The sequence below is a fragment of the Mirounga leonina genome, unplaced genomic scaffold, assembly GCF_011800145.1.
Source record: "Mirounga leonina isolate KUSES-001 unplaced genomic scaffold, KU_Mleo_1.0 Mir_101664, whole genome shotgun sequence".
Lineage (NCBI taxonomy): Eukaryota > Metazoa > Chordata > Mammalia > Carnivora > Phocidae > Mirounga > Mirounga leonina.
In genome coordinates this window covers 1,296,119-1,314,165 of record NW_023270175.1, presented here as the reverse complement: position 1 = coordinate 1,314,165, position 18,047 = coordinate 1,296,119, and the positions used below count along the sequence as shown (strand labels likewise).

Below are 18,047 nucleotides of genomic sequence, written 5' to 3'. Positions count from 1 at the left end.
GTATTAACAGAAGGTGAATTCATGAATTTGCCTATATAGTTCTACCCCACAGAGGCCATTAGCAAAGTTCTTTTCTTTAATTGTTTTAAATTTAAATTCAATTAATTAGCATATAACGTATTATTGGTTTCAGAGGTAGAAGTCAGTGATTCATCAGTCTTATATAATACTCAGTGCTCATTACATCATGCTCCCTCCTTAATGTCCATCACCCAGTTACCCCATCCCTCCACCTCCCTCCCCTCCAACAACCCTCAAGTTTGTTTCCTATGGTTAAGAGTCTCTTATGGTTTGCCTCCCTCTCTGATTTCACCTTGTTTTATTTGTTCCTCTCTTCCCTTACAATCCTGTTTTGTTTCTTAAATTCCACATATCAGTGAGATCATATAATTGTCTTTCTCTGATTGACTTACTTCGCTTAGCATAATACCCTCTAGCTCCATCCATGTCGTTGCAAATGGCAAGATTTCATTTTTTGATGGCTGAGTAGAATTCTATATATATATAAGCAATACCAGTGACTTGTGACACTGTGGAAATAAAACTTGGAACCGGACAAAAAGTTCGAAATGCCAGACTTGGAAATAGCGCTGATAGGGCTGCTCACCCAGTAAGCCATTGTGCCAGCCGCATTTGGGGACCGAGACCCTTACTCATCATAGGGCATATATATATATATATATATATATATATGTCATCTGTCAATGGACATCTGGGCTCTTTCCATAGTTTGGCTATTATGGACATTGCTGCTATATAAACATCGGGGTGCAGGTGCCCCTTCAGATCACTATATTTGTATCACAGTAGTACAATTGCTGGGTCATAGGGTAGCTCTATTTTCAACTTTTTGAGGAACTTCCATACTGTTTTCCAGAGTGGCTGCACCAGTTTGCATTCCCACCAACACTGTAAGAGGGTTCCCCGTCCTCCCCATTAGCAAAGTTCTAACACTTGTCCGAGCCTGTTAGTTATTTATTAAGCACATATTTACCATGTTGAGACTGTGTGCCAGACACAGGTCCAGACTCTGGTGGTACAGTGGTGAATAAGATAAGCCCTTACACCCGCAGAGCTTGTATTCTAATCTAGGAAGCTAATCCATGCTCACTGGAGACCTTGTGCGTCGCCCACTTCCGGTCATGATCTTATCTGGCTGTGCCTTCAGTCCTGCTTGAAAGACTATCGGTCTTGCTGATTACTGACTGCTTGTGCCATCAAAGAGGCCTTCGAGGCCAGAACATTCTGTAAGTTACAAGCCCTGAGTACAGGGACAGATGGCTAAAGACCTTCAAGAGACTGAATTTATTTTTTTTAAGATTCTATTTATTTATTTGAGATAGAAAGAGAGAGAGAGTGAGAGAGAGAGCGCACACAGGTGGGGGTTAGGGGCAGAGGGAGAGGGAGAAGCAGGCTCTCCACTGAGCAAGGAGCCCAATGCGGGGCTCAATCCCAAGACCTTGGGATCATGACCTGAGCCAAAGGCAGACGCTTAACAGACTGAGCCACCCAGGCACTCCCAAGAGACTGAATTTAAATGTTGATTCCGCTTTCACATCAGTCCCTCACGCTACCCTCGTTCCCATAAGCAATACCAGTGACTTGTGACACTGTGGAAATAAAACTTGGAACCAGACAAAAAGTTCGAAATGCCAGACTTGGAAATAGCACTGATAGAGCTGCTCACCCAGTAAGCCGTTGCGCCAGCAACATTTGGGGACTGAGACCCTTACTCATCATAGGGCATGTCACATTCACGTGGCCCTTCTTACTTGCCAAAGAACACAGGTATGCCACCTACAGGATGTCTGCAAAGTCTGGAACCATAGGCAAATATATGTACATATTGTTGTCAAGACATCATCAGTCTGGGGCACCCGGGTGGCTCAGATGGTTGAACGTCTGCCTTCGGCTCTGGTCATGATCCCGGGATCCTGGGATCGAGCCCCACGTCAGGCTCTTGGCTCAGCAGGGAGCCTGCTTCTCCCTCTCCCTCTGCCTCTCCCCATGCTCATGCTGTCTCTCCCTCTGTATCTCTGTGTCTCAAATGAATAAATAAAATCTTTTTTTTTAAAAAAAAAAGATATCATCAGTCTGCAAAAAATAATACGATGATATTATCTCTGTTTCCAGACTTTGGGGTGTCTGTCCACATAGCCACCTCGTGTGGCGTATATGTTGGGGAAGGAAGCATCATTCCCATTTCATGAATAAGGAGCTGGCGGCACAGGGGGTTTAGAGCCTCCTGAGCAGTCCGCCAGCTGGCTAGTGGCCAAGGTGGAAAAAACTCTGGCCTCTTGACGTAGTTTCTTCCTGCTTAACCAAGTTCATGTCGAATGGGTGCTAAAGCTGCTTTTCTCGGGGAGCACCTCCCCTGGCCTGTGCACTAGGGCAGCCCCTCTCGATTCTTACCATTATTCGCTGTCTAAGCTCTCAGGACCCAGCTCCATGGGCCAAGCCCATTATCACAGCAACCTATTGTTGGAGAGAAATCACCCAGTGATGTCACCAGTGCCTCTAGGATTATCTCCCAACCGTGCTGGGACCCCAGTGCCCCAAGATGCCCAAGGACTATCTGTGAAACTCCCTTCCTCTCAACTGCTGAGCTAGTAACTGTCTATACTTGGCCATTCCTCAGTTTCCATATTTACTTTAGCTCTTCTGCAAGTCTGTCAACAAACTCCACAGTATTATTAGTTTTTGCAAATAACAGGATGTCAGAACTGTTGACCAGGATTCGTTACTTTGCTGTTAGAGCTCTATCCCAGGACATAGGGGCCAGTGTTCCTCTTATTTTTTAAGGTGTATGAGCTTTGGCAGGGAGCCTTTCCCGGGCAGGCCCACCGTGCACTGCCCCGTCCATGGGCGTGTAAGGCCACTCTGCCTACAAAGACCTGAGCCCTTCTGTCTTTGCTTGGTGGTACAAAGACGTCCAAAGGTGGATTTCCCCTCCCCCAAAATCAATACAAATACTCTGAATTTTCCATGTTTGTGCTTTACCCTTACACTCCTGCTGTGGCCTTTAAAACAAGTCTGTACTTGGTAAGGTGGCTTCAGGACTTAACATTCATGTTGTTGAGAAGGGCGGGGCTGGGGGTGGTATTTTAAGCTGGCACTAAGAATTTCCAAGCTTTGGACCCAAAATATCCTTCTCTTCCAACCCTACCCCCCTGCACCGCCTGTCTCAAAGAGCAAGAGAAGAGGTTAAAAGGGTCACTCTGTTGCTGACAGTCAACCAGGAAGTCCAGGCCTTGGGGGAAGCATAGCCTTTGTTTATTTAAGCCCCAAACCTAGCAGGCAGTGTAAATTAAACATAAAAATAAAATAAAATACCAAAACACAGGCCGGATGCATGCCACAGAGAGCATCGAATTCCCCTTCTGCCCTCCCTTGGGAGAGCGGAGTCAGCGAGCAGTGGGGGCAGCCTTCTTGCCAGGGAGGAGCTCACAAGCCACGGGAGGGGTGAGGACAGTAGGGGCAGGGGAGCTGAGGTTTGGATCAGGGTGGGGATGAGCATATTACAGAGATCCTGGTGACTCTTTGTAGTCAGCCCCAGCAGGCTCCTTAAGGGGGGAATGAGTCACACCCCTCCAGCCAACGTCCAAACGAACGGACCCACGTTTGACCTCGTGGTGACAGCCACAAGGCAGGCAGAGAGCTGGCTCTTAGAGAAGGGAGGCAAGGCTGGGTTAATTGACCAAACTATGCTGCTACAGAAAAATCAGCCCTTCCCTCTTCTCTCCCTCTCCCCGGGGTTCTTCTCCCTTCCTGCCCTTGGATGCCCACCCTCCGTGTACCCAGCCTCCCAGGCCAAGGGTTCCCACCAACAGGTGTGAAGTGTCTCAGAAGCAAGCTGTTCCTCCTAACAGGCAAAATTAGCCAGGGATTGATTTATAAATCAGAGCAGGTTCGGGTTAGACTGCTCATAGCAACTCTCATTTGTGTTCTGATCAAGTTTTCAGGAGTGAAAGGGAAAGAGAGTGAACAGCCCACAGCCACGAGGCCTGAAATATGCTGAACCCCGTCGCAGTGTATCATCCAAAGTAGATCTTAGTGACCCTGACACTCTGGGGACTCTTTCGGTTGAGCCTGTCTTGGCTGTCACCTTTAGGCCATTGGTTCCCAAAAGCAGTCCCAGGGACCAGGGACAGAAGAGCTGCCTCCAACCCATCTGAAAACACCCTTCCCAAGCCACATACCATCCCACTGGATTATCTAGGGCTGGAGCTCAGGACGTCCGGATTCTCCACAAGCTTCCCCAGGCGATCCTGATGTTAAGAACCTCATGAAGACCCATTTCTTTCCCTCTGCAGCCCACCAGCAAGGTCTCCCTGCTGTGTGTCCACTCGCCTTCCAGTGCTGATCTGACCACTGACGACCACCCTGTTGAAAGTAATATGAAAATTGACTTCCTCCTTGAGTATTCGTGATAGTGGCAGACGGTGGCCCTTTCCCAGGGCTTTTGACATGGAGAAAAAAAAAAAAAAAACGTTCCTAATTCCTCAAATTATAAAGAGGTCCCGGGATGATCGTGAGAACCCAGGAGTCTGACTCGGACAGTGACGTGTGTAGGCACTACAGTAGTCGGGCCGGGCAAACCGCTTGTGCCGAGAGGACTTTTTCTTAGTGTAGCCAGTCACACATGGCATTGATGCCGGGGCCGGCTCTAGTTAGAACTGTCCTCCTGAGGAGCCTGTGAGAGCCATTTCTTAGGCGTTCATATGATTGTTTACACGTAGTGCTTGATTTTTTTTATTTCTCTGTTATTTTCATGTGTGATTGACATCTTTGAAACCTGTGGACCCAGCGGCACCAGGGCTTCCTGTTCCTGGTGTGCGGTGTGAGGCTTGAGCTGGTTCCCCACCCCCCTCCCCCCATCACCTATGACGTCTGCCCTGAGCGCAGCCAGCTCTGGATGGCAGAGAGAGCCGGGCTGTGTCTTTTGATACTCTGGCTTGGTCTAGAGTGTCCTGCCTTGCCATCTTGCCATGTCCTGTTGCCTTTCCACTTCTTTCGGGTCAGGAAGAAGCTGGCAACAGCGAGAGAGACTCGGAGACAGGGAGGCAGAGAGGGAGGATAGGCATGATGCCTTGCTCCTGCCTGTCTCTGTGAATGGGACTTGGTGAAAAGCTGAGAGAATGTTTACATAAATGTGTGTGTGTGTGTCTGTGCTCCTCTTTCCTCCCGAGGAGGTGTGCGTATTCCTTGTCAGCAACTCTCTAACCAGGCCAGGAGCCTTTCCTTAACCCTCCCAAGACTCCTTTGAGATCCCTGGCACTGTTCCCGTGGCTGGGGGGGGAGGGGCTGCCCAGGGAGCAGCTTGCCTCGTGCCTCTTCTTCCTTTCTGTTCGGCCAAGTAGTGTGTCCCCAGTGCCCTCCCACCCCTGCCCTCACCCCAGCTAGGCTGCCTTCTTTCCATCCAGGAAGCTCCAGGATGGGGGTGGGGGGGGTGGCTGGAGAGTGGGAGGCCCTTCGCAATCGGCAGAGCCCCTCTTCACCGGTCAGAGTCCCACCACGGAGGATCAAGGAGCTACCTCAAGGGAGCCCTTGGTGAATAGCTCTGCTGTGAGGTAAGCGAGGGCCTGGGGCGTACAATGCAAGAGCCCGGGGAGGCTCATAACGCTTGGCCATCATGGCCCAGGAGCCCAGGGGCCTAAAGAGGCTGGCATTATTACCGTCCTGCTGTTCCCCAGGAAACTTGTACCACTACAAAGGTCACCCATTCTCTCGCAGGGCCCACAATGGAGCCGGGTGCTCCACCTTGGCCTCTTCGTGGGCCTCTTTTCTGCTGGCTCCACAGCCCCAACAAGATCCTCCTGGTTCTTGTCTTCCAAGCATTGCCAATAGCCTCAAGTCCTTCACATACCACTCAAAGTAGCCCTGGCAACTGCCAGGGAAAAAAATGGCTTGGAATTTTAGCTCTTGGGGCTGCTCCATAGAGCAGAAGGGATGGGGAGAGGCCCTGCCAGTGTCTCCCTGGCTCAGATAGGCTGGTGTAGGGCTGGGGCAAACAGGAAGAGCGGCCATGTTCTTGCGGCTTTCTTTCCTTGCCCCTGGGCAGGCTGCAGTGCACCGGGATTCCCAGAGGGTGGGAACGTGACCCTTACGGGGGAGGGGAGGCCACTGGCCTGCCTGAAGATGGTGCAGGTCTGGGAGGTTGAAGTGGAATGAAGGTTAAGACCAAGAGGAGCCAACCAAGGAAGGAAGGCTGAGAGGTTGGCAGGTAGAGGTGACCCCCACCCGAAACATGGACACCTGTCTCAGAGAGCAAAGATCTATGATTTGTTTACAAACAAGGTTTACAAACCCCTCGGTTCCCAAACTCTGAAGTTTCAGGAAGAGAATCAGAGTGAGACTTCCTGTGGGCCACAATGTCAGAGGAGCCTTCGGTCCCATAGAAACTCCAAACTTTGTGGCTGCTGTGTTATCCCCGTCGAGATGGGCATGGGCCAAAGGCCAGGGTGGGAAGAAAAAAAGCACAGCCAATTCTGAGGACTTAAGGGATGCCTAGGGATGGCAGGGGTGCGGCCCTCCTGAACCCAGAGCTACCCTTACCCCACTCTCAAGCCCTAGGCTTTTTCCCCAAAGTAGACATTTCACTGAGATCAAACCCAGGTTATTCTGGAAGGAAGCACAATTTTTGACTTGTACTACCAGTTGGTTTGTTTGCTTGGTTGAATTTCCCCGAAACGGGCCTTGCACTTTGAATGGGCATTCAGTCAATCTTGAACTGAATCGAGCTGAACCGACTTAAATGATCAGGGCGATGTGGAGAAGGAGGAGGATGAGGTGATCCCATTCACCGAGGTTAATTTTGCAGTCTCTTCTTCAGGAATACCTATTTCCGGCCAGAAGCTGGGTAGTGGGGAGGGTGGAAAATGAGAAGAGGGCTTGGAAAAAGTATGGAGGTAAAGTTTCCCAGCTGCGAGGCATAAGGCGAAGGGAGACAGGCATAAATATTGACACAAGGTTCATGAGATTTAAGATCCACTGAGCTAAACAGCATTCCTGGATCACGTTGCCAGTACTTCCAGTCTCGCCTAGACACCAGGACAAACTGCCTCCCCTTCATGCATGGTTTGCCACCAAAGTTGGGGTGACGAAAATGGTTCGGACAAGAGCACTTTTTGAACCTCTCTGAATGAGGGGGAGGGGCGGACTGCCCTGTCAGAATGGGGTTTGGTTCTGCCTGCCATCCCTCGCGTCACTCGGAGATTGTTTGTGAAGCTCACATGGGACCCTGTCCGCGAGGGAGCTGAAAGGCACGATTCATTGCTCCTGTCGTCATTTGGTGTCAGGGTTTGGCCCAAATCGGTTGTTGGAGCTGCTTCTCCAAGACAGTGGCCATCTCCACCAGGGTTCTCCCCGGGTCCCTCCCCCCATCGCCTTCTGCATCTGTATCCGAATCCTCCTCCCTGTTTTCCTGCCCCCCCCGCCAGATTCGGGGGTTCTGGGCCTTGGCCATGCGGGGCAGTTCACATGACCCACAGAGGACAAGGCGCTTTCTCTGTCACCGTCTTTCCTTCTTGCTTCCCTCCTTCTGGACTTTGGGGATTTTCCATGAAGCCAGAGTAACAATGTAAGTGGCAGTGGCCTTCCTGTCTCTGGTCTTCCACACTGGAGGGGAACCAGAGGGAAAGAGAGAAGATAAGACAGAAGCAAGGACAAATTAAGCGATGGCATTTCAGCCTCCTTATTCCCCCAGCCTCTTCAGAAAAAGGGACAAGTAAGTAAGTAGCAGTAGACAGAGCTTCAGCCGAAGGGGGCCGGGGTGGAGGAGTCAGTGGGGAGGGCTGGTTTTCAGCCGTCCCATTAACTGCTCATGCCCCGATGCTCAATATCCTTTTTGATTTCCTTTTCCAGCTTCTAACCCTGTGTTTGCTTTGTGGCTTGTCCCGCACCTCTCACATCGTGTCTTTTTCCGCTTCTCCTGACACAAGACCCTGTGTTTTGCTGGCAACATCGCCAAAATCTTTGGGTGGAACATTCCCTGTAGAAAATAAGGAAGACTTGCCTATAAAGAGTTTCCTTTGGGCTGCGTGGTACACAATGCTTCAAGTGTGACAAAAAGGGAAGTGAGATGTTCCCCCTTATCGCCACCCCCAACCCTGCCGCACCCACCCGGAGTCTGCTCCCCACCCCTCAGCAGCGTGCCGAGATCCGGCCCCCGCATTCTGTGGCCCAGACTGCCCAGTCTCTGTCCTGCTGTCCCGTGGGAAGCCGAAGTAGGAAGCGCTCTTGTCCTAGAGAGTCTGGCTTTCGAAGTGGAGCAGACCGGTAGGAATGCTGAGACACTTCTTCCAGCTCAAACAAGTCGGATTCCAGGGCCTCCTAAAACCGAGGGACTTGGCCCTGTCCTCATGATGCCACCCTGCTTCTAGAAGGTCGCCCCTGAGAGAGGGTGGGGCGGCTGTGTCTGTTTAATTGCAGAATCCTGTGGCCAGAGGGCTAGACCTGAGTGCCAGCGAAGGACCTGGCTCATCAGCCCTGGGCGCTGTTGCTAGGCTGGCTTTGGGTCCAGCCCAGTTTGTCGGGTATAGGATGGAAGAAAGGGAATTTGGATACATTCACACAAGGTTGGCCGGGCTGTTGAATCCCTAGCCCACTGTTTCCTGCGTGGGGCCCACCTCCACGGGACATAGGGACACGGAGAGCCCCATGGACCTGCACTTTACTCAGAAAAGTTAGATCAGAACATAGATACCTTGTACAGCACAAACTTGCACTCGCTTGCTGCAAGGTTTGGCGCAGATATTCTGGGCAGAGGAATTTTCTAGTGTGCCAGGGGTTAAGCAGAAAACCTTTCAGATTCCTCCTCCTTCTTCCCTCTCCCTTTCCTCCCGGCCCTTGTTTGAAAAATCCCTCTACAGGGACATTTAAGTCCATTGTCTTGCCTTAGCGAGCTCTGGGATCGAGCTCTGGGATCCTGGGATCCAGCCATCATTTCGTTTGCTAATGGTGGATCCTAAGGCCTCAAGGTGATCACTTCTCACTTGGCTGGCAGCTGACAAACTAGAGGTGTAGAGGGAATGAGAGACTGACTGAGTGTGGGCTGAATCTGGGACATCCTTCTGAAGTTGTTTTTTAAAACTAAATCCCTGATAGGAGCTTGTTTTCTTGTGGTTGGCTTCATTCTCCTAAAAGCTGAGCATAGCAGGAAAGGGGGGGCATTAAGGATGCCAGTTAGTGGGGCCCTAGGAACTGGAGGTTTGACTGGACTATGATTATTATTCTGAGACTACTCCCTTATTTGGGGTATCATCTACCCCAGGGCTACATATTTCCATTGTGGGAGCCACCCAGTTGGATTAATAACTCCTATTTTCTAGACGGAGCGAGCTTTCTTTGAGGACTGTGGGGCTGCCTTTTGAAATGATGTGGGCGAGCCCAGCCCTCCTATAGTGTTCACTTGGACACTTTGGATATGCTTCTGGTCCCTGATGCTGCTCTCCCCTGCCGTGAGTGTCAGAAAACTCGGCCTCTGGACCACTTATCCTGCCCTTATCCTTGCTTCTTCCTCACTACTTTCCTTGCACCTCTAACCCAGCCCCCCACTGCATTAATTTACTTACTCAACACACCTACCCCCTACCCCACTACTAAGTGTGGTGGGAAAGAACTTGGTTTCTGTGGAGTCCCAGCTCTATAATGTATTAGCTGTGCTACCTTGGGCAAGGTAGCCTCTCAGACCCATGGTTTCTTCATCTGTAAAATGATGGTGACAGGGCGTACAGCACAGGCTTTGTTGGGGCAGCTGGCACAAATGTCTGGCCCATAGCTGATGCTCGCTTAATGGTAGCCATTGTTGTCAGTGGGTCTCAAACTCAGCTTTTTTTTAGAAAAATATTTTATTTATTTTTAGAGGGAGAGAACATGCATGCGCGACCGGGGCGGGGGGGGGGGGTTACAATGGGGGAGGGAGAGAAGCTCCAGTAGATTCTGCACCGAGTGCAGAGCCCATGGGGCTCAACGTGGAGCTCAGTCTCACAACCCTGAGATCATGACCTGAGCTGAAACCAAGATTCAGAAGTTTAACGGACCGAGCCCCCCAGGCACCCCATCAAACTCAGCTTATTTGTAATTGAAGTATCATTAAGTTACAGTTCAAACACAGCCTTGCTTGCAGACTTGACTTCTCTTCCTTTCCTTTCCCAAACTACCTTGATTTCTCTGTCTCTGCCTCCATATAAGGGAGTCCCCCTGGAAGGAGCTAGGTTTTTTTCTGTCCTATACCTTGTCTCCCAGGGGGTGGTTTTTTTCTCTGCCAACCCAGCTTATTTATCTCTCTTTCTTTTCATCATCTCCCTTGGAATCTTGGGGGTGGGTAGCAATAGTTAGTTCAAGAAAGATTTACAGGCCAGTGGCAGGTCTGAGACTCTTCCTGGGGCCGAAAGCTCTGTGTGGCACAGAGGGCAGATTAATATATCAGGGAATTCCAGTATCAGTTAAGCTTCTGATTTAAGAAAGTTTTTGTTGTTTTTTTTTTCTCAGCCAGTATTCTCAATGACCTATAAATAGAGTCTGCCCTTTGTTCTGCCTACTACACACAGCTGCGTGCAAATAAACACCTTGTTGGGAGGGCTTGTGACCTAAAGGCAACATAGTATCCTGAGATTGGGAGGGTCTCCCACCTCACCTAGGGTGAAAAAAAACACGGCACTGGGCTGCTGGGGTAGGTGTGCTTAGGTAGTTCTCTTGTCAGTGCTTTGCCGATTCTTCCCAGGGGGAGCCCTGCGTCATGGGGGCCAATATTGGCTGTTCCTTGGCGTAAGTGCGCGGGTAGCCTGGAGAAAAGCAAGGCCTTAAGACTGGGCCTAAGTGGGGCTTCGGCCAGGGTGCCAGTGTCAGGCACCTGGTTAGGAGAAATATCCTGAGGCAAATAATAACTACCGTCTTTGCTGATAAGAGGCCCTAGTACTTTTCCAGTAGCATGATTGCATTAGGGTATTTCTTTGGACCACAGCCTGAATCACAAACTGATTCATGGGCACTGGCCCTAGCTTCATCCAGACTATTGTATGTGTGGTGGAACCCAATGTTCTCCGTATGGCCCTGAGTTGGTGTAAATAATACTTGCAGTTGCATCATCACCTGTCCCTTCTTCAGGCGAGGTTGCTCCTTCTGGCTGCAATTCCGCCTCTGTCCACCAGGTGGCCTCACTTAGGACAGTAGAAGCAAAGCTCCTAAAGCCTCTGCTGCCTTTTATTTTTTAAGCTTGAAGCTGAAAAGAAGGAAAATGTATTTTGATGGAAACGTATGTAACTCTTAGTAGGCAACAATCACCTCATTTTCCTTGTAACTCGGAATTGGTGTGTTCCTGAAGTAGCCTCTTAACCCTACCTATGGCTGGACCCATCATGGGGCAGATATTTTCTTGGGATGGTTTGTAAGTAGCCTTGTTTTGTAGTTTTGTTGTCATTTGCTCTTTATAGGAAAGTGACAAAATCTTGTTTTTAACAATACGGACATGAAATCCTGGATAATGTTGAATGTATTTTCTCTGCAGAGTAGGGTGCGGCGACCAAAGAAAAAGGGGCTGGCATCTTGTAGTCACTCCAGCACTCTTTTCCCTGCTGTCTCCCCTCACCTCCTCTGTCACCCACCTGGCCGCCAGCTTCCCCCTCGTACATGTTCCCCCACTCATCTGACTTCTTGGGACACTCTCTTGTCCCGAGCATGTCACAGATCTGTGCATGTGTCAGCACACAGAGGGGTACATCCAAAGGAGGGGGTCAGTGGATAGTTGCTGGGCTTGGGGGCAGACCAGCAGGCCAGCTGGCTGGGTGATGGGACATGCAGGTGACAAAGTATGCGTGCAGAAGAGAAGGCTGAAAGGCAGGCGGTGGGAAGGAGGTGAGTCTCCTGATGGTGAAGGTGGGTACCCAGGGCGTGTGGCGTGCAATGGCATTGCAAAGCCCTGGGGAGTATGCCGGCTGACACCTGAAGAAGAGCTTTGAAAACCAGCGTCCCCCTTTACTGAGCGCTCTCTTCTCTGGTTAGGGCGTTCGTACTTATTTCTCGAAGAATCCGCTCCACTTTGGTTTTTACCAATCTCCAGAGCCCTCTTTGGAGATGCCAGCTGGCACAGGAAAGTGCTGAACTGTTTACAGTCCTAGCCTAAGGTTCAGGGAGGGGATGTGGTTTAACTGGACCACAAAGCCCGGTACAGGACTCATTTGCATGGCCCCTGACGCCATGTGACGCAGCCGGCTCCTCCTATATAAAGAAGCAGGAGCCGAAATATCTCCGAGTCTGGGTTGGACTGGCGGCTGTGGAGTTTGTGACACACTAGGTGACACCCCTCGAGTCACTTCCCCTCGACCCTGAAGCGCCTGCCTGGCTTCGGGTCCGATCGGCAGCCTTCGCCCCCCTCGTAGCCCCCGGGGCCCGACTCGCAAGAGCCCAGCCCGGTGCAGCGCGCCAGCGCCCGGCAGCCGCCCAGCCCGCCCAGCCCGCCCAGCCCGGCCAGAGCTCCGCGGCCGCCCGAGCCATGAACGCCGAAATGTATCAGACCCCCATGGAGGTGGCGGTCTATCAGCTGCACAATTTCAACATCTCCTTCTTCTCTTCCCTGCTTGGAGGGGATGTGGTTTCCGTTAAGCTGGATAACAGGTAAACCCCTGGCCTCAGCTCCCGAATCCGAGGCGCCGGCGGGGGCTGGGCTGCGAGCGGGATCTCCGAGCGAGCCGTGCGCCGCCGGTCCCCGTTCCCCGCGGTGCAGCATCCTGGGAAGGGGCGGGGGTAGGGGACGCAGGGAAGGGGGTCACCGCCGCGCTGGGAGCCGCCGTCGGAGCGTCCCTGCGGCCGCCGCGCCGTGAGGAGGAGCTGCTCCAGCCCGAGGCAGAGGGGCGGCGGGGCCGGGCTGGGCCGGGCTGGGCCGGGCTGGGCAGGGGCTGGCCGCGCGCCGTGCGCCGCCGGGGAGCAGGCCGGAAGCGTTCGAGCCGAGAAGGAATTCCTAGCTAGCTTCGGAGCGCGGTAGGTCCGCTCGGGGCCCTTCTGGGCCGGCGTCGGAATGGGCCGCCGGAGGGGGGGGGGGACTCCCTGCGCCGCACGCCCCCATTGTTTGCCTGTCGCCCGGGCCGGCCGAGCAGGCCACGCTCGCCCGTGCGCCCCGGGACCCGCGCGCGGCTCCGCGCGGAGCTCTGGGCGGCTGCGGCGGGGAGCCAGCGGGTTGGGGAGGTGCAGCTGCAGCTTCCTGCCGGGGCGGCCTGGGGGACAAAGTGCCCGGGACATCGGGCCAGGGAGGCAAGGAGGCGGGAGAGAGGAAGAACCGGGGCAGATGGAGGACTTTGGCCACAGCTGCCAGGTGCTCAGAGTGGAACCAAGTGGGTAACGCGGTCGCTTTGCTTTTTTTGTCTTGGCAGTGCGTCTGGAGCCAGCGTGGTGGCCATAGACAACAAGATCGAGCAGGCCATGGTGAGTGGCATCACTACGTCATTCCCATCCCCAGACCTAGCCGCTGCTTATGTAACTTGGGACAGGACTGAGGGGGTGGGTGCAAAAGCCATTTATGCCAGAGCCTGAGGAAGCTGACAGGCTGCTTCCCCTCGTCTTGGAGGTCCTAGGTAGTGTCCGGTCAGAGGGGCACCTTTTTAGGGCATTTGCAGTCTGCCCTGGCTGGACCCCCTCCTCTCCTCCTCCCTCTCTTTGCTGCAGCCTCTGGCTCGCCCCTGGGCCGGTGGCAGGGCAGGGAGCTCAGACATTTGCATTTGTCTGCAGCCCGCATCTGGCAGGGGCCGGAGCTCATTGGATCAGGCGCACTGCAGTGCCTCTGCAGAGCCTGGGCTGGGGTCAGGAGTTGGGAGGAAACAGGAAGCAAAGCACCCCACCCCTTCTCCCTCTCCTTCCCAGGTGGAGGTCAGACTCCACGGAGCAGCCAAAATGGCTGCAGGGGCTTGGGGCATCCAGCCGTTAGCAACCACTTCTCTGTGCCCTGGCGTCCAGGGACAGCACTCCCTGCTCTCTGCGCGGTCCTCAGGTTCGGAGCAGAGGCGCCCATCCAGGCACCTTCCCCCAGGGCCGGTGTCCTGTCAGGCCAGGCCACGCCGCAGGCGCAACTCCAGCTTGGTGTGCTGGGTCGTGTGGAGGGGAGGAGGCTCCAGAAGAGCCAGCTTTGTTCTCTTGGGGAAGTTGTGTCCAGCAGACAGACTGGGGTGGCCCGCAGGTCCTCCCTGGGAGGTGGGCCAGCAACAGGACCTGAGGTGGCAGTGAGGCTAGAGCCAAGCGCCCGCCGCAACCAACCTGCAGAGGACTCCTAAGCTTCCAGCTTTGAAAGCCGCTAGAAACTTGCAGAGGGGGATCCTCTGCAGCTCAAAGCTGGGCTCCCAGCTCGGGCATGACCCAGTCGTGCAGCTCTCCTGGGTGAGGCCAAAGCGTTTTGGAGGAACAAGGCCTCGGGGCCAGCGTGCTGAGGGGAGGTCGGGGCTCTGTGGCCCAGGGGATGCCCCGACGGCGGGGTGACGGTGCCGCAGAGAGCCCGCGATGGCTACTGGATGGCTTTGTTGTGATTCCCCCTGTGGTAGGATCTGGTGAAGAATCATCTGATGTACGCAGTCAGAGAGGAGGTGGAGATCCTGAAGGAGCAGATCCGAGAGCTGGTGGAGAAGAACTCCCAGCTGGAGCGTGAGAACACCCTCTTGAAGACCCTGGCGAGCCCAGAGCAGCTGGAGAAGTTCCAGTCCCGTCTGAGCCCCGAGGAGCCGGTTCCCGAAACCCCGCAAGCGCCCGAAGCCCCCGGTGGTTCTGCGGTGTAAGTGGCTCTGTCCTCAGGGTGGGCAGAGCCACTAAACTTGTTCTACCTAGTTCTTTCCAGTTTGTTTTTGGTTCCCCAAGCGTCATCTCACGTGGAGAACTTTACACCTAGCATAGCTGGTGCCAAGAGATGTCCTAAGGACATGGCCACCTGGGTCCACTCCAGTGACAGACCCCTGACAAAGAGCAGGTCTCTGGAGGCTGAGTTGCATGGGGCCTCGTCACCCCCCCCCCCCCCCCCGCCAGTGAGCCTCTCATGCCACCGTGCCCTGGGGGCTCCCAGGGCCTGGGCAACTTAGCTGCAACTGGCAAAGGAGAAAGGTAGTGTGAGATGTGACGCCAGTTTACTCCAGAAAGCATAAGGGGTCTGTTTTTTTCATTTCCATGGACATCTTCAGCAGCTTCGCCTGACAACGACTGTTCGTATGAAGAAGCCACTTGTGTTTTGAGCAGAGGCAACCTCTCTCTTCTCCCCTGCCTGGCCAAGGCAGGGCCACAGATAGGAGAGATTGAGCCAAGTCCGCCTTCTGTTGGTTAATATGGTCTAATGCATGGCTTTGTGCACAGCCCAGTGTGGGATTACGGCTTTGGGATGACCGCTTACAAAGTTCTGTTTGGTTAGTGTCGGCATAGGTTTTCTATATAGCCATACATGCGTATATAAACCCATAGGGCTAGATCTGTATCTTAGTGTAGCGACGTATACACACACACACACTGATGTGTTGAAGGGCCTAACCGGCTTTGGGGGTATCAACTGGTCCCTTATCTCTTCAGGCTAATTCTTTGACTGTGTTCATTTACCAAGTTGATGCAGTTCGTCCTTTATGTTCAGTAAGACTACAGAGTAAAGGCGGGGAGGGGCCGGCCTCTGAACGCAGCCGCCGCGGAAGCCTTGCTGCTGCAGCCCTCGCCCCATCTGCCCCCGAAGACATGGGAGGCCCCCTTTCGAATGCCAAACCCACCATTCACTGGTGCTGACTACATAGAATGGGGTTGAGAGAAGATCAGCCGGGGGCCTTCACATTGTCATGCAGAAACTTTTGTTCTTTACGTTTGTGGAAAATTCTCAAGTGAACGGAATGATTGGCTTGCTGGTGTCCCCTTGTGGACAAGGGATGGACAAGGGGGTGGCTTTGACCCAACTGGTGCCTGGGTGATGTGCTCAGGGAGCTTGTGTCTGGGGGGGGGGTTCTGAGGCAGCGAACACTTTCCACTTTCTGACACCTTATCCTGATATGTCTCCAGGATTTGGATTTTGATTTTTCAAATGTAGCTTGAAATTTCAATAAACTTTGCTTTTTTTTTTTTTCTAAAAATAAACCTGGTGTCTGAGTATAAATGGAGTGGGTGGTCGGGGGCGCTGTTTCTCCGACTCCCTGAACATTAGTGACCATCTCCTAAGTGGCAGGCCAGGGCTACATCCTTTTTTTTTTTTTTTTTTAAAGATTTTATTTATTTATTCATGAGAGACCGAGAGAGGCAGAGGGAGAAGCAGGCTCCCCGCTGAGCAGGGAGCCCGATGCGGGACTCAATCCCAGGACCCTGGGATCATGACCTGAGCCGAAGGCAGACGCTTAACCATCTGAGCTACCCAGGCGCCCCAGGGCTACGTCCTTAATCCAGCGTAAATACCCCCGTTGTACGGGTGAGGAGACTGAGGCTCAGCCCGTGTGTGACTTGTCCAGAGTCACATGGCTATTAGGCGAATTGAGACTCCACCCTACATCTGTCGCTCGTCCTGCTCCTGCTTTCCTAAGACGGCTTCAGAGTGAGTGGCAAGGTGACCGGTAACACATAACCTCAGCTTGAGGGGCCGATTTGGGAGGAAGGAGACCTCCCAAGGAGGCCCAGAAGAAAAGGGCATGATATCCATGTGAGGGGACCAAATAAACACGAGTGGGCCTCTTCCCTCTTCTGAAAACATCGGGATCACTTCGTGCATCCTCCTTAATACCATTCCACGGGAGGAGCTATGAGGACCGTCGTGAGAAAGGGACACAGAATGTATGCAGTGCCCAAGTCGATTCCCCTCCCCCCAGAAAAGATGCCCTGAATTCGTGCGGGTGTACCTGTCACTGCTGAGAGTTAGCTCGCAAACCCCACCAGCTGTGTGGCCATGGCCGGGTCTAAGGATCCTGACTCCACTTCTTCCTCTGGCTCCCTTTGGGGTCCGTTCTCACCCATCACCCTTTCCCTGGCCCCAAGCCTCTGGCGTCCAGAGTCCTGCCGTTACTCTGATTCTGTTGATGGGTTGATGGGTATTCCATGCACCGCCCCCCACCACACCCCTCACCTGGAGCCACCTTGGACCCTGTGCTGTGTACTGAGCCCTGCCGTGTTCCCGGGGGGACGATCTCCTTCCGTCTCAGCCTCCTATAGCATCTACGCCTATCCCTTCGCCACTCGAAATTTAGCAGAACTCCCTGATTTTCCTGAGCCACAAACCTCAAGAACCCAGAGGCCTCAGCCCCCTCCCTTGTACCAGTCGCTGCCCAAATATATTCAAAATGCCACTCTTCCTTCGCTGTAGAGGTCAGACGTGATGGATGACCTGTTCTTTTCCAGTTGCCAGAACTCTCCTTCAGAACATGACAAACCCCAGCTCGCTGGCCTCTCAAATCCCAATTGCCCCACCTGCTCCTAACCTCCGTACTCCTGACACCAAGGTCATTGTCCAGGCCGGCCGATTTGACCAGGGCATGCACATTTCACAGCTGCCAGGACAAGCTTTGGACCAGGCGGCCGCCCACACACGGCTCTCCCCAGCCCACGAGCCCCTCCCCCTTCCATGAAGCGCTGAGGGACTTTTCGGCTCTTCAGTTCAGCTGGAGACTTCCCACACCCACTTTGCAGCCAAACAAGAACCCACAGTTGCAAAAAACAAAACAAAACAAAACACCAACCCAGAAGATGGCTCAGCAAACCCACGGCCCTCTCTGGTCATCCAGCCCTTCCTTACAAGAAAGGGGAAAAAACTGGCCCGCGGTCCCATAGTGGGAAAGAGAGAACAGCTTTGTTTCCTAGGCAACCGCGACTAAACAGAGACAAACACTACAGCTTCTGAGGTACAGCGGTTGCTAGACTAGATAAGAGGAACTTTGTGGCTGTTGGTCACATCCAGGAGCAGAGCTGTGTTGTTGTTCCCCAGAAAACCCAGTAGGGGTGGGGAAAGGCAAAAAGAACACGCTGCTCCTTGGAAGGACCTTCACGGGCTTTGGGGTTCTGGGCTCAGCTGATCCAGCTGCACCCAGAACAAGGACAAGAACCAGAAGAACAGCAACATTGATGCTCCC

At 53.1% G+C, this 18,047-nt stretch overlaps 1 protein-coding gene across 5 annotated transcripts in view; it reads left to right on the top strand.

The window, feature by feature from the left end:
• TSC22D3 (TSC22 domain family member 3) overlaps window positions 1–16,061 on the top strand; it is a 63,527-nt gene extending 47,466 nt beyond the window's left edge. For 3 of the 5 annotated variants that reach the window (XM_035006803.1, XM_035006795.1, XM_035006813.1), the window contains exons 3-4: window positions 13,365–13,416; window positions 14,523–16,061. In XM_035006803.1, the coding sequence (XP_034862694.1) occupies window positions 13,365–13,416; window positions 14,523–14,753 (283 nt within the window). In that variant the 3' untranslated portion in view covers window positions 14,754–16,061. Of the gene's footprint in view, window positions 1–12,171; window positions 12,613–12,860; window positions 12,976–13,364; window positions 13,417–14,522 lie in introns of those variants that run through there. The other 2 variants (XM_035006822.1, XM_035006831.1) reach the window with 2 other exon arrangements.
• The last annotated feature ends 1,986 nt before the right edge of the window (window positions 16,062–18,047 follow it).